Genomic DNA, 14,308 nt, shown 5'->3' with positions numbered 1-14,308 from the left:
ACCAGTTGCCAAGTTTATTTTCTTTACACTGCCTCCCTTTAACATTTTTTCAAGTCCTTTTTATTGTTATTTTGTCAAACTTAACTATGGTAAATCTATGTTTCCCAATAAATTTAGAGCTCCTGGAGCATAAGAGTCTCTTTGTTTTTCTTTATGCCTTCTATTGTAGCATAGTTAAATAAATGTTTTATAAAACTTGATGTTAAATGTAACTTCATGTTAAATGTATTGTGAGTTTTACCTGGTTAGCCCAGCCTTCTCTGGCTGCTCTTCTCTCTGTCTCTGTCTCTTTGTCTTTTCTGTGTGGTGTATGGGGTGAGTGTGTGTGCATGCCAGTATTGGGCCTTGAACTTAGGACTTCACACTCTTTTCTGCTTTCTTGCTCACTGAGCTCTACCACTTGAGCCATGCCTCTAGTCCAGCTTTTGGCTGGTTAATTGGAAATGAAGTCTCAGATTTTTCTGCCTAGGCTGGCTTCAAACTTCAGTCCTTCAGGTCTCAGTCTTCTGAGTATTAGGATTACAGTATGGGCCTCTAGTGCCCAGCCCACTTTTCTAGTTGTATATGTGTGTGTGTGGGGGGGGGGGAGGGCACCTGTTATCTATATCCGGGATTGGCAAACTTCTGTCAAGGGCCAGATAATAATTTAGGCTTTGCAAGTCTGTTGTAGTTATTCAACTCTGCTGTAGTGTAAAAATGGCCATAGGCAATACATAAGTGAGTGAGTGTACCTGTGTTCCAATAACACTTTATTTTGGGGCAGTGAAATTTGGTTACAACCTAATTTTCTTTGTTGTTGTTACATGTTTGTGCACGCACGCAGCACGTGTGCACCAGTAGTGGGATTTGAACTCAAATGCCTCATGCTCTTAGTATTTTCTGCTCAAGATTAGCACACTACCATCTGAACTATAAACTCACTTCCAGCTTTTTGCTAATTAGAGATAAGAAGCATTCAAATGTATCTTCCCAGGCTGACTTTAAACTGGAATCCTCAGATCTCAGTCACCTGAGCAGCCAGTCACCTGACTTGTTATTTTTTTTTAATTTGTTGTAGTCCAAAAAAACTTCATACTTTGATTACATAATTTTCACATGCCATTAGACTGTTGTTGTTTTTTTCCCCTAAACTTTTATTTTGGGTCCGGTAGTGGGGCCTGAACTCTGGGGCTGGGCGCTGTCCCTCAGCTCTTCAGCTCAAGGCTAGCGCTCTACCACTTGAGCCACAGCCCCACTTCCGGCTTTTTTCTTTTTGCTTATGTGGTACTGAGGAATCGAACCCAGGGCCTCATGCATGCAAGGCAAGCACTCTACCACTGAGCCACCTTCTCAGCTCCCCTAAACTTTTAAAAATGAGCCATACAAAAATTATAGACAATGAGGTGCATTTGTATAGCTATAAGCTTTGGAGTATCAATTTCATTTCAATGTTAGCTCAGTATTTCTGTAGGAGAAAGAATATAGGCTTATTTTTTGACATTTAAATGTAAAATATTCACAAGCTTTGAAAAGATACCATTTATTTATTTGTTTAGAATATTATTCATGAACAAAAATCCCCCCAAAAAAAACAGCATTACTTAAGATGTTTTTTAGTTTGTTTTGTTGGTTGTGGGGCTTGAATTCTGGGCCTGGGCACTTTCCCTGTGCTCTTCTGCTCAAAGTGAGTGCTCTACTGCTTGAGCCACAGCACCACTTCTGGCTTTCTAGTGGTTTATTGGAGATAAGAGTCTCACGGAGTTTCCTACCTGGGCTGGCTTTGAACTGTGATCCTCAGATCTCAGCCTCCTGAGTAGCTAGGATTACAGACCTGAGCCGCAGGTGCCCGGATATTTAATGTTTTATATTTACATAATAAGACATCATGTTTATAAGAAGATAGGTTTTAAGTTCAATAAACTAGGATTCTCTGTCTTGTATATTTGGAGCTCTAAGTTGATAAAAACAATTTACCATGATAAGAGAATAGAAAATGGGATTGGAGTTGGTAGAATGCTAGACAATGAGTGAAAGCATCAGATACTGACTGAAAATAGGAGAAATGAAAACTTATTAGAACTCAATACAAGAGAGAGATAGCAGGCAGCTAGGCAAAGGAGCAGCATATGCCTAGAAATATTGAGAGTAGATCTTAGGCCTTTGGTTAGACTACCTTTGATTGGCTATCTCCCTTTCAGTGGACTCTATTGACGGGCCATATTTCAAATTTTGTATATGTGGAAACATCTTGAGAACTCAGTTTTTACATCTTTAATCCATCTGGTCTATTTCAAGGACTTGACTTATTTCTGCGTTCTATCACCAAGGCCCTTAGTATTTCTCTCTCTGAATGTCTTCTTTTTTGGGGGGGAGGGGTTGGCCAGGGGTCTTGAACTCTGGGCCTGAGCGCTGTTCCTCAGCTCTTCAGCTCAGCACTCTACCACTTGAGCCACAGCGCCATTTCCAGCTTTGTCTGCTTACGTGTTCTCATAGGTTTTTGTTTTTTGCTAGTCGTGGGGCCTGAACCCTGAGCCTGGATGCTGTCCCTCAGTGCCCACAGTGCCACTTCCAGCTTTTTCCGCTTATGTGGTGCTGAGGAATCAAACCAAGGTCCTCATGCCTGCAAGGCAAGCACTGGGTACCAATGAGCCACCTTCCCAGCCTCTCTCATAGGTTTTTAGTGGCTTCTTAAAGTGTTTTGTTTCCCCCCCCCCTAGATGCTATAGCATACATGCTGAATAGAACTTGCAAATTTAATCACTGTTTCTACTGTTACTCTGAATTAAAACAGAAGTTAAGAATCTGTTTCAGGTGCAATAATAGCACCCCATTGATACTAAGGTCTGCATCCTTGAAATTTATAATTTTTTTTACATGGCAGGGAGGAGAATTAAGTTTGCTAATTTAGCTTACTTTAAAATATTACTGAATTTTCTAGGCAGACCCAGAGTATCTTTGCAAGTATCTTTTAAAGAAGAGGGAAACTAGCCAGGCACCGGTGGCTCACACCTGTAATCCTAGCTACTCAGAAGGCTGAGATCTGAAAATCACATTTAAAGCCAGCCCTGGCAGGTATGTTCATGAGACTCTGATCTCCAATAAACTACCAGAAAACCAGAAGTGGCACTGTGGCTCAAGTGATAGAGCACTTGCCTTAAGCTGAAGAGCTGAGGGACAGCACCCAGGTCCAGAGTTCAAGCCCCACTACAAAAAAAAAAGAAGGAGGAGGAGGAAACTGGACAACAGGTCAGAGTCTGAAAGATATTTGAAACTGCTATATTACTTGCTGTTTTTAAAAATGGGAAGATGAACCTACAAGCCCAGAATACAGGCAGCTAGAGATGGTATTTGATCTCATTCTAGAAGAAATTAAGTACTCATTACTATTGTTTTGTTACTGCTTGACACAACTACCAATAATTAAGACAGAAGGAATCATAAACTTAATATGGAAATACAAAATTCCCTGAGTAGCCAAATCATTACTAGCATGATGAATAATGATCATAATACCTAATTTCAATTTTATTACACAACCATAGTAGACAAATAACATGGTACTGACACAAAAAATAGACATGTGGACCAATGGAATAGAATAAAGGACCCAGAAAAGAGCCCACACAGTTCTAGCCAACTGAGTCTCCACAAAGTTGCCATAAACATACACTGAAAAAAGCATATATTTAACAAATGGTGTTGAGATAACGATATCATGTGGAGAAGACTGTAACTAGGTTATTTACTATCTCTCATCATATACAAAAATCAAAGCCAGGCACAATGGCTCACACTTGCAATCCTACATTCCTAGGAGGCCAAAATCAGGACTTTTATGCCCTGGCTTGGCTGGCTTTGAACCTTGATGCTTAATCCTCATATCTTAGCCTTCTAAGTAGCTAGATTAATTATCTTCTTATCTCAGCCTCCAAAGTAGCCACTGGTGCCTAGCAAAATCGTTACAGATTTGTTTCCTTGGGTGTTTTATGCTTTTTTCATGGTTATTATCCCTGAAATTTTTTATCTCTATAGCTAACAGAAATGGTTACATGAGGGGCTGGGAAGGTGGCTCAGTGGTAGAGTGCTTGCCTTGCATGCATGAAACCCTGGGTTCGATTCCTCAGCACCACATAAGCACAAAGAAAAAAAAAGCCGGAAGTGGCGCTGTGGCTCAAATGGTAGAGCACTAGCCTTGAGCTGAAGAACTGAGGGACAGTGGCCAGGCCCAGAGTTCAGGCCCTACGACTGGACCCCCCCACCCCCCAAAAAAAGAAAAGAAATTGTTACATGACCTGTAATCATACATTTTTTTTTCTTTTTTTTTTTTTTGGGTCCGGTCATGGGGCCTGAACTCTGGGCCTGAGCGCTGTCCCTCAGCTCTTCAGCTCAAGGCTAGCACTCTACCACTTGAGCCACAGCGCCATTTCCGGCTTTTTTCTTTTTTCTTATGTGGTGCTGAGGAATCGAACCCAGGGCCTCAGGCATGCAAGGCAAGCGCTCTACCACTGAGCCACCTTCCCAGCCCTGTAATCATACATTTTACCTTGATTTTTTTTCTCACAGTTTTATAATTTTAGTTCTTTCATTTAGGTTGATGATTGGCATTGCTTTATGTGTGTGGTATGAAGAAGTTCAGTTTTATAATGTAGATATTTAGTTGTTCTAACATCTTTTTAAAAGAAAGATTATGATTCCTCCATTGAATTGTGATTTCTTTTTTAAAATTATTAATGAATCTTAAAGTTTTTCCTAGATTGTAGAGTCTATTATTCAGTTGTTTATTATTCTGTATGTTAAAATTCTTATGCCTGTACAACAACCTTAATTAATGTAGTTTTGTCATGTCCCATTTTCTTTTACTGTAAACCTTATTAAGTTTAAGTAAAGGGACTTACATTTATTAGCCTCAAAGCCACTTAAGAGTAATAATAAATATTTACTTATATACTGAGCTTAGTGTTCTATGCATATCAACTCATTTCATAATGTCAGAAAATAATAATTATTGTTGTGTCAGACTTTGGGAATACATTGGTGAAAAACATGGGAGATGTTCTCATGGATCTCATAGTAGTACCAGATTAGGTGAGATAACTTGGGAATAACAACATTGATATGTAATACTTTTTATTATATTTATCATTTTTAATGATAGTTGTATAATTAAAAATAGAATAAGCTAATTTGACAGTGATGAGAGGGCTACCTTATTCCTTATAACACACTTTATAAAGTTGATAATATAACCCCATCTGACATGGAAAACTTAACTTGGACAACTTTAGTGACTTGCTTAAGGTCATAGAATTAATAAAGGCATTATGGGGTTGTGAAAATAAGCCTTTAGCTAGTAGTAGATGCAAAGTAATTTTAGGTTTAGAAACTATTAAAAGTAGAGTAACTCATCAGTCATTTTATTTTTCTGCTGGAAGTAGGTTGTTGAGGTCAAAGTTCAGACCATAGGTTCTAAGTTTGACATTTTTAGATGGGTTTCTTGAAGATTGTAGAATAGGATTCAGAATATATGTACAGGCATTTTTTTTTTTCAGATTGAAGGGTCATTATTCTCATGACATTTTGAATATGGTTTGTGATCACAGCAAAGGTCTGTAAACACATTTGATTCACCTAATTTAGGCCAAAGCCAGATACTCTTCATGTCTGTCATAGTACCACTTCTTCCTCTAATAGCAGGAGAGGGGAGAAAATTATACATTTAACTTTGGAATTCACTTTAATTCTGTCAGTTATGCTCCATCTCTTGAACATAGGTCTAACATTTATTGATTGTCTTTTAAGAGTTCTTTCTTGCTTTCCTTCCTTTTAAATTCCGTTGCCAGTCAACCCTCCTGTACTTTCCTAGTGAGGTTACAATCATGTCTATCTTGTACTTTCATCATTGATTTTTTAAATATTTTCATCTGTACATTTTATTGGCTGCTCACTTTCTATAGTACAAACCCCTTTGACTTGGGCCATTTCCAAGAAAATTAATGTCTCCCTCTCTTTGTGTCTCCCAACACTTACCTTTTACACACAAAACACAATATATATTGTCTACTGTATTATAGCTAACATCGGGTTTTTTTTTCTGTCTGTTTTTAGTTGTATCAGCTTCTTTTAGCTTTTCAAAGCTGTAGTACTTATTCCTACTTCTTTCCAGTTAGCTATTTGTGTGTTGGTTTTCAATGACTTCTATCAAACTCCATAAAAGGTCTTTATTCGTGCTTTCTATATTTGCCTGAAATGTTTTCCTTACCCTTCCTTCACCTATTTCCATCAGTCCAAATTCTGTGTGTCCTTAAATGTCTTCCTTAGGTGTTACTATTTTTTCTTTGAAATTTCTCTTTATTCCTCACACTGGGAATAATCTTTCTTCTTCTTTGAACATTTACTATACTTCAGCTATTTAACTCTTAAAAAATTTTATTGTTATTAAAAAGTACAGAGGGGTTACATTTATATAACTAACTCTTTATATACTGTGTTAGATATTTATGTAATTAGTATTAGTCCCTTGAGGACAGAAGCATTTATCTCTAGTTTTACAACTATCCCAGTATCCCTCATCACCACACCTCAGATGCAGGTGGCCTTATATATATTATTAATTCTTGGTAAATATTTATTGAATGAACAAATTCTTAATTTAAAAATATAATTTAGGCTGGGAAGTTGGCTCTGTGGTAGAGTGCTTGCCTTGCAAGCATGAGGCCCTGGGTTCGATTCCTCAGCACCACATAAGCAGAAAAAAGCTGGAAGTGGTGCTGTGGCTCAAGTGGTAGGGCACTAGCCTTGAGCTGAAGAGCTGAGGGAAAGCACTCAGGCCCACAGTTCAGTCCCCATGACCGACACACACACACTACATATATATATATATATATATATATATATATATATATATATATATATATATATATATATATATATATATATATATATATATATATATATATATAACTTAACCTTATTGTGTTTTGGAAGTTTTCTCATTACTTTTAAAATTCTTTCATTATGATCTCATGGAGAAAAAGTCAGTAATTTATTTTAAATTTTTTAATTAAAAAAGGCCTACATAGACAGTAATGACAATAAAGTAGGTACACATAAAATAAGAATCTAAAATTATTTTTGAAAGAACATTTCAAAAACACAAGGTATTCTAACTACAATACAAAGATAATGTAAAATTTTTGCTACCTGCCTAATACTAGTTGCAAAATCAAAAGAAGATTACAGGCTCATGGCTGTAATCCTAGTGATTCAGGAGGTTGAGATGTGAAGGTAGTGGTTCAAAGCAAGCTGAGTAGAAAAATCCATGAGACTTATCTCCTATTAACCAGCAAAAAGACAGATGTTGTGTTCACTCCGGCAGCACATATACTAAAATTGGAACAATACAGAGAAGATTAACATGGCCCCTGCGCAAGGATGACACGCAAATTCATGAAGCGTTCCATATTTTTAGATTATTTCTTTGTTGCTTTGTATGTCCCTCCCCCACGGTATAACCCCTGCTTTCACTGTATTTGATGTCGGTATAATTTGTGGAGGGGAAGGGAAAAAGCAAATTGTTTAAATAGGGATAAAGGTGGACCCATTGCAACAATGAGATGTACAAGTCGTTATGTCGAAAATGAACTTTATAACTTTGGTGGGGGCGGGAGGAGGATTGGGGGAGGGAGAGGATGGGAAGGGATGGGAAGGGGAAACAAAGGAGGAGGCCACACTGCTTGATAAGAAATGTACTCATTATCTTGCCCATGTAATTGTAACCTCTCTGTATAGTATTTCCACAATAAAAAAAAAGATAGATGTAAAAGGGGTGAAATTGATCAAGATACCATATATTCATAAATTGCTTTGTTAAATGGCAACTACCTAAGGATGGTAATTTAGAAAATTTAGAAAAAGAATAAAGGGCTGGGAAGGTGGCTCAGTGGTAGAGCGCTTGCCTTGCATGCATGAGGCCCTGGTTTCGATTCCTCAGCACTACATAAGCAAAAAAGAAAAAAGCCGGAAGTGGTGCTGTGGCTCAAGTGGTAGAGCGCTAGCCTTGAGCTGAAGAGCTGAGGGACAGCACCCAGGCCCAGAGTTCAGTCCCCTCGACCGGACCCAAAAAAAAAAAAACAGGCTGGGAAGGTGGCTCAGTGGTAGAGCGCTTGCCTTGCATGCATGAGGCCCTGGGTTCGATTCCTCAGCACCACATAAGCAAAACGAAAAAAGCCAGAAGTGGCACTGTGGCTCAAGAGGCAGAGCGCTAGCCTTGAGCTGAAGAGCTGAGGAACAGCGCCCAGGCCCAGAGTTCAGGCCCCATGACTGGACCAAAAAAAAAAAAAAAACCCACAAAGAAAAACAAGTGGAAGTTGCTCAAATGGTAGACTATCAGTCTTGGGTGAAAAAGGCAAGCGAGAGTATGAGGCCCTGAATTTAAGTTCCCCAATACAGGCACCAAAACAAAAGGAAAAAAAGAAAAAGAAAAAAAAAAAGATAGACTTAAAGGTACACTGGAAAAATCTCTAGGTAGATAGAAACATCCTCTGGAGATAGAAAAATATTTATTGCTTTTCCTAAACATAAATTGTCCTTATGTGAAATCTTAACTTGATTCTAGTTATGCATATTTGATTTCAATTTTTCTTTCCGATGTCAATATATATAAAGAAATTGCATGTAATTCTAAATATGAGAATAAAAATTATAAGCTAAAAATATTATTTAAGCAAGTAGTAATTACTTATTTTGTTGATGTAAGTTAGTCCCTGGAGCACTTTTTTTTTTTAACTGACAAAAAAAGGAAAGTTAAGGAATGGAAGATACTGTTTTAGGAAGTTTCTGTTTATAGGAAGCAATTTTTCTTTAGGAGAATTTCGATGGCATTAGCAAAGCTAGCTTGATTGATTGATTGATTGATTGGTTAATTGATTGATTGATTGTTGGTTGTGAGGCTTGAACTCAGGGTCTGGGCATTGTCCCCAAGCTTCTTTGTGCACAAAGGCTAGTGCTTTACCACTTGAGTCACAACACAGCACCACTTCTGGTTTTTTGAGTGTTTATTAGAGATAATAGTCTCACAGGGACTTTTTTGCCTGGCTGGCTTCAAATCATAATCCTTAGATCTCAGCTTCCTGGTACCTAGGGTTACGGCTGTGAGCTACTGGCGCCTGGTGCTAGCTATATTTAAACTTTGCAAAAGAAGCCTCTGAGAAGTGCATTAAAATCTTACCGCTTTTCATAAACATAATGCAGAGTGAGAGAGAGAAGAAAAAAATAATGCAGCATTAGGGTAAAGAGCAGAGGCTTTGGAGAGTAATGGAACTGGATTTGAATCCTATTATTCTACCTAGGAGTTGGGTGATCTTGGAGAAGTTACTTGATATCTCTAATTTTCATCTGTAAAATAGGATAAAAATAGTTCAAGTTTGTAAAGTATTATGTATGGTGACTCACTATTATGCACTGTAAATATTATGTACTATTGCTGTAGTGATATCCTTGGTCCAGATGTAAAAAAATTCATACTGTATTCTTGAAATTTTTTGTAGGTTTTTTTTGGTTTGTTTGTTTTTGTTTTTTTTTGGTCATGGGGCTTGAACTCTGGGCCTGAGCGCTGTCCCTCAGCTCTTCAGCTCAAGGCTAGCGCTCTACCACTTGAGCTATAGCGCCACTTCCAGTTTTCTGTGGTTTATTGGAGATAAGAGTTTCACGGGACTTTCCTGCCTGGGCTGGCTTTGAACCATGATCCTCATATCTCAGCCTCCTGAGTAGCTAGGATTACAGGCGTGAGCCACCAGCGCCCAGCTTTTTTGTAGTATTATTGACATGCCATGTTATGATTGTTTTACTTGAGTTATTGTATGCATGAGTGTATTGGTAAGTGACTAATAAGAAGAATTAGAAGTACTGCTTCTAATGTTCCCATAAGAGTTCATATACAACCAAAAAACAAAACGGAAAAACTGGTCCAAGCTAAAATTGCAATTTACTTCCACAGAGGCACTACTATCAGAAGGTAGGATTATCTAGTCATTAAGCAGTTACCAAATGTCAGAAATATTACATTCTTTAAAGGGCTTACTGAAGTTTAAGGCAAAAATAATTTGATTAATCAAATCCATACTGTTAATTGTGAGAACATATAGGGAACTGTACAGAAATGATAGAAACTTTAAAGAATTTGAAATCCTTTCTCATTCTAAATCATGTACTAACCTCTGCATTCCTAGCACTTGTTGCTTAGGAAACTAAGAATTCTCAGATGTACTCTAATCAACTTAACTCCAATTGTAGGAGTGGGAACCAAGTGTCAATATTTTTTAAAGTTCCCAAAGTGATTTCCTTGTTATAGAGATTGATCTGAATCAATGCCTGGAACAGAGTAGATGTTCAATGCTGTAAATGCATCACTGTTGACAAATTATATCTCTGACTACTCAGCTTCTCCTTTGTAATTCTTTTCAGTACTATAGACACCAAGAATGCTTCTACAGTTTAAAGTATCTTTGTCTTATATTTTCTATTCAGACTCATGACATATACAGGAAGATGTCTGACAAAAAGTATTGTGCTACTGATCAAGTTCTGAATTCCTTATATTTCTGGGAATAGTATTATGGAAATAGGGGAAGGCTCAGGATTCCTCTCCTGAGTCTCATCCAAGGATAAAGAATAGTTTGCAAATATGTAACCTATTCATTATTTTTTGCTTTTAAATGTATGCTGTGTATGATTTTTCCTGGGGCTTAAACTCTGGCCCTGGGCTCTGTTCCTGAGCTGCTTTTGCTCAAGGCTAGCCCTCTACCACTAGAGCCACAGTATTACTTCTGGCTTTTTCTGAGTAGTTTTTGGGTCTCATGGACTTTCCTGCTGGGGCTTCAGACAGTGATCCTCAGATATCAGCCTCCCGGGTAGCTAGGATGACAGGTATGAACCACCAATGCCTTGGCTTTATGATCATTTTAAAAGCAGATATTAAAAAGAAATGTACATTGAAATATATTTCTTATTTTTGTCATGAGTCCTGTTTCACAGGTATAATCAATTTTATGCTAATATCCTTCCAGAAATGGTGAAATATCTAAAAATATATATTCATATATCCCACATATTTTTTTCTGGTACTAGGGCTTAACTCAGGGTTCTAAGTTGTCAACCTTGATTTTTCACTCATAGATGACATTCAGCTCCAAATTTTTTTTCTGGATAATTGGAGAGAAGAGTCTCAAGAATGTGTCTGCCTGGGCGAGCTTCAAACTGAAATTCTCAGATCTCAGCCTCCTGATTAGGTCAGAGTATAGGAATGAACCACCAGCATCTGGTGTACCCACTTTTAAATAAAAGTGGTAGTGTGTATATCATCTTGTCTTTTTACTTAACAGTGTATCTTGTAGTGATGCATCCACATATAAAGAACTTCTCTTCTTTTTTTTGTAGTTAAGCATTTCTGTGTACTACAACTCAATCAGTCCTCTCATGAATATTTAGGTTCCCATTTCCTACTACTATGCATCAAATGCTATATTGGATAGATAAGTCATTTCACTTTTTTTGTTGTTGTTGTTGATGGTGGTGGTGGTGGTGGTGTGGTGGTCGTCGTGGGGCTTGAACTCTGGGCCTGGGTGCTGTCCCTGAGCTCAAGGCCAGTGCTCTACCACTCTAGCTACAGTGCCACTTCTGGTTTTCTGGTGATTAATTAGAGATAAGAATCTCATGGATGTTCCTGCCCAGGCTGGCTTTGAACCTCGATCCTCAGATCTCGGTCTCCTGAGTAGCTAGGATTACAGGCATGAGCCACCGGTACTCGGCAAATCACTTCTATATGAGCAGATCTTCAGATAAATTCTTCAAACTAACCTCAAGATATTGAGGTTAGTTTGCCTTCTGTGAAGGTTGTACCTTGACATTTTGGGAAATGACAAGCATAAAATGGTATCAGATTGAAAATATAAGGGAAGAATAGTGACCAAAAGTTGTAGGAAGGATGCTATTAGGATAGAAATTAGCCCATAGTCAAGATCAAGGAGAAAGAACTAGATGATTTTGTTAGTTACATATATACAAAATTTGTGATTAAAGTCTACTAATGAATCCTAAGATTTTATAAAATCCTAAAACTTTTATTCTTAAATCTATAGTTGAACTTATAAACACATTTTAGTATGATGCTTTGTAATATGAACCCTTACTATCTTTGAGAAAATACTCTTGCTATTTTCATTTCAGATTTCACATTTATTTGTTCTCATGCATAACTATTTTTTACTTGAAATGTATGTGTGTCTCATTCTCTCTTTTTTCCCTTAGCCCTGGAAGAAAACGGGACTTTTCCCCTGTTTCTTGGAGTCAGTACTTTGAATCCATGGAAGATGTGGAAGTAGAGAATGAAACTGGAAAGGATATATCCTCTATAAAGTAGTTTACTCATTAGTAAGCTTATGGTATTGTTTTATAAGACGTGTAGCTGTTTATTTCATTTTATTCCCCACCTATTCTTTGTATAGCATAGAATGTTATCTTTAAGTCTATGCTATTATCTTTCTTGGCTATCATTGTTTAATGCATAAGGAAGGGATTAAGAATGAAATTCCTGAAAATGATATACTTCATAGGGGTCAGAGGAAGTTTCGGGAGTCAAGTTTGTTGTGCTGATTTCATTTTTGCAAACCAAGGATTATCTCTTCATTAGAGAAATAGGAAGAATTATTTTTAATTGGAAAAAAATGATCATACTGGTTCCAGACTTGAAGAAAGTTAATATCTCAGAAACATCTATTTAAGTTTCCTTTACAGTTTTACATGTAGCTTGTTGCTGCCTAGATTTTGTAGTCAGTATTGATATGATTAATTTTAAAAACCTCAGTTAGAACACAAATATGTTATCTTTAACTGTTCATACACTTTTCGAGTTTACAAGAGTGGTACCGAGGGGCCAGTCCTGCTTCTATTGCATGGAGGAGGCCATTCAGCCCTTTCCTGGGCTGTATTCACAGTAAGTTACTAATAGTAGAAGTTAATGTTAGTACAATTGTTGTTTTCTTCTGGGTAAGTTCCCATACTCTGTGTGTGTGTGTGTGTGTATATGAAATACACATTTTATTTAGAAAAGTCAATTTGTCTCCTTCAAAGTCTACATGGTATGGTACTCTGCACATTTAAAGGTCTTACAAATATTAGAAAAATGTTTCCTTTTTTTTTTGTGCTGGTCCTGGGGTTTGAACCCGGCCTGGGCACTATTCCTGAGCTTCTTCAGCTCAAGACTAGCACTCTACTATTTGAACCACAGTGTTACTTCTGGCCTTTTCTGAGTAGTTTATTGGAGATAAGAGTTTCATGGACTTTCTTGCCCTGGCTGGCTTTGAACTGCAATCTTCAGATCTCAACCTCCTGATTTACTTAATATTATAGGCATGAGCCACCAGGGCCCAGCTCCTGAGCTTCTTTTTGCTCAAGGCTAAAACTATACTATTTGAGCCACAGTGCCACTTCCTGCTTTTTCTAAGAAGTTTATCAGGGATAAGAATCTCTTGGACTTTCCTGCCTGGGCTGGCTTTGAACTATGATCCTCAGATGCCTCCTGAGTAGTTAGGATTACAGGCTAGGATTACTAGCCAATAGTTATTTTTTTAAGTGATTATATACTTTTTTGGGGGGCATTTGTGAGCTACTAGGAAGTAAGTAATATCTGCTCTGTGGTAGAGAATATGGGTCTATATTAATATTGCCAGTTATAGATCTGTGGGGTGGGACAGCTTATGTGCAAGAAGATACTAGCAACAACTAAAATGAAATCAAATAACTTGTTGTATAGGTCAAACATACATACTCCCTCTGTGGATCATTGTGGGGCCTGAAGGACTGAGCAAAATAGGACTGAGCAAATAAAGTGGGAGCAAATAGGAATGAAAAACTAGATAGCCGAGTGGCCCTTAAGGTAATCACTTTCTTAATTGCTGGCAGCAATCTTTATACATAAAAGCACGTTTTTATCTATTCAATTTAGACCTTTAATTCCTTGAGCAAAGGAATAATGTCTTATTCTTTCTTGTTTGCCATATGCCTGGAATAGTTCTTGACCCATAAATACTTAGACAACAGTTAATAAATAATTTGGCCCAGGGCTGGATCCCTAGGACCATTAAAAAAAAATGGCCTTTGTTTACTGTTTCCTTCTCTTATTATAAGATAAACCATATGATTTGTCCATAAGTACCAGACTGTCTCACGTCTCTAGACAAGTATTATCCAGTAGAAATATAATGGAATTTTACATTTTTGTTAGATATATGATAGGTTTTAAAAGAGGGCAACTATTTGAATAGTGTATTTGACT

The 14,308-nt window shown here is 37.5% G+C and overlaps 1 protein-coding gene and 1 non-coding gene across 2 annotated transcripts in view; both read left to right on the top strand.

The window, feature by feature from the left end:
- Ppme1 (protein phosphatase methylesterase 1) overlaps window positions 1-14,308 on the top strand; it is a 49,611-nt gene that overhangs the window by 6,105 nt on the left and 29,198 nt on the right. Inside the window, exons 2-3 of the mRNA XM_070035021.1 lie at window positions 12,283-12,377; window positions 12,876-12,967. Of these exons, the coding sequence (XP_069891122.1) occupies window positions 12,283-12,377; window positions 12,876-12,967 (187 nt within the window). The remainder of the gene's footprint in view (window positions 1-12,282; window positions 12,378-12,875; window positions 12,968-14,308) is intronic.
- On the top strand, window positions 7,339-7,445 carry LOC138836670 (U6 spliceosomal RNA). Its single transcript, XR_011374989.1, has one exon. It is a non-coding gene; the product is annotated as a U6 spliceosomal RNA (small nuclear RNA).

This window comes from Dipodomys merriami, unplaced genomic scaffold, assembly GCF_024711535.1.
Source record: "Dipodomys merriami isolate MVZ:Mamm:240054 unplaced genomic scaffold, mDipMer1.0.p SCAF_25, whole genome shotgun sequence".
NCBI classification, from domain to species: domain Eukaryota; kingdom Metazoa; phylum Chordata; class Mammalia; order Rodentia; family Heteromyidae; genus Dipodomys; species Dipodomys merriami.
Note: the sequence above shows the minus strand (reverse complement) of the source record. Positions and strands in the feature narration are given on the sequence as shown.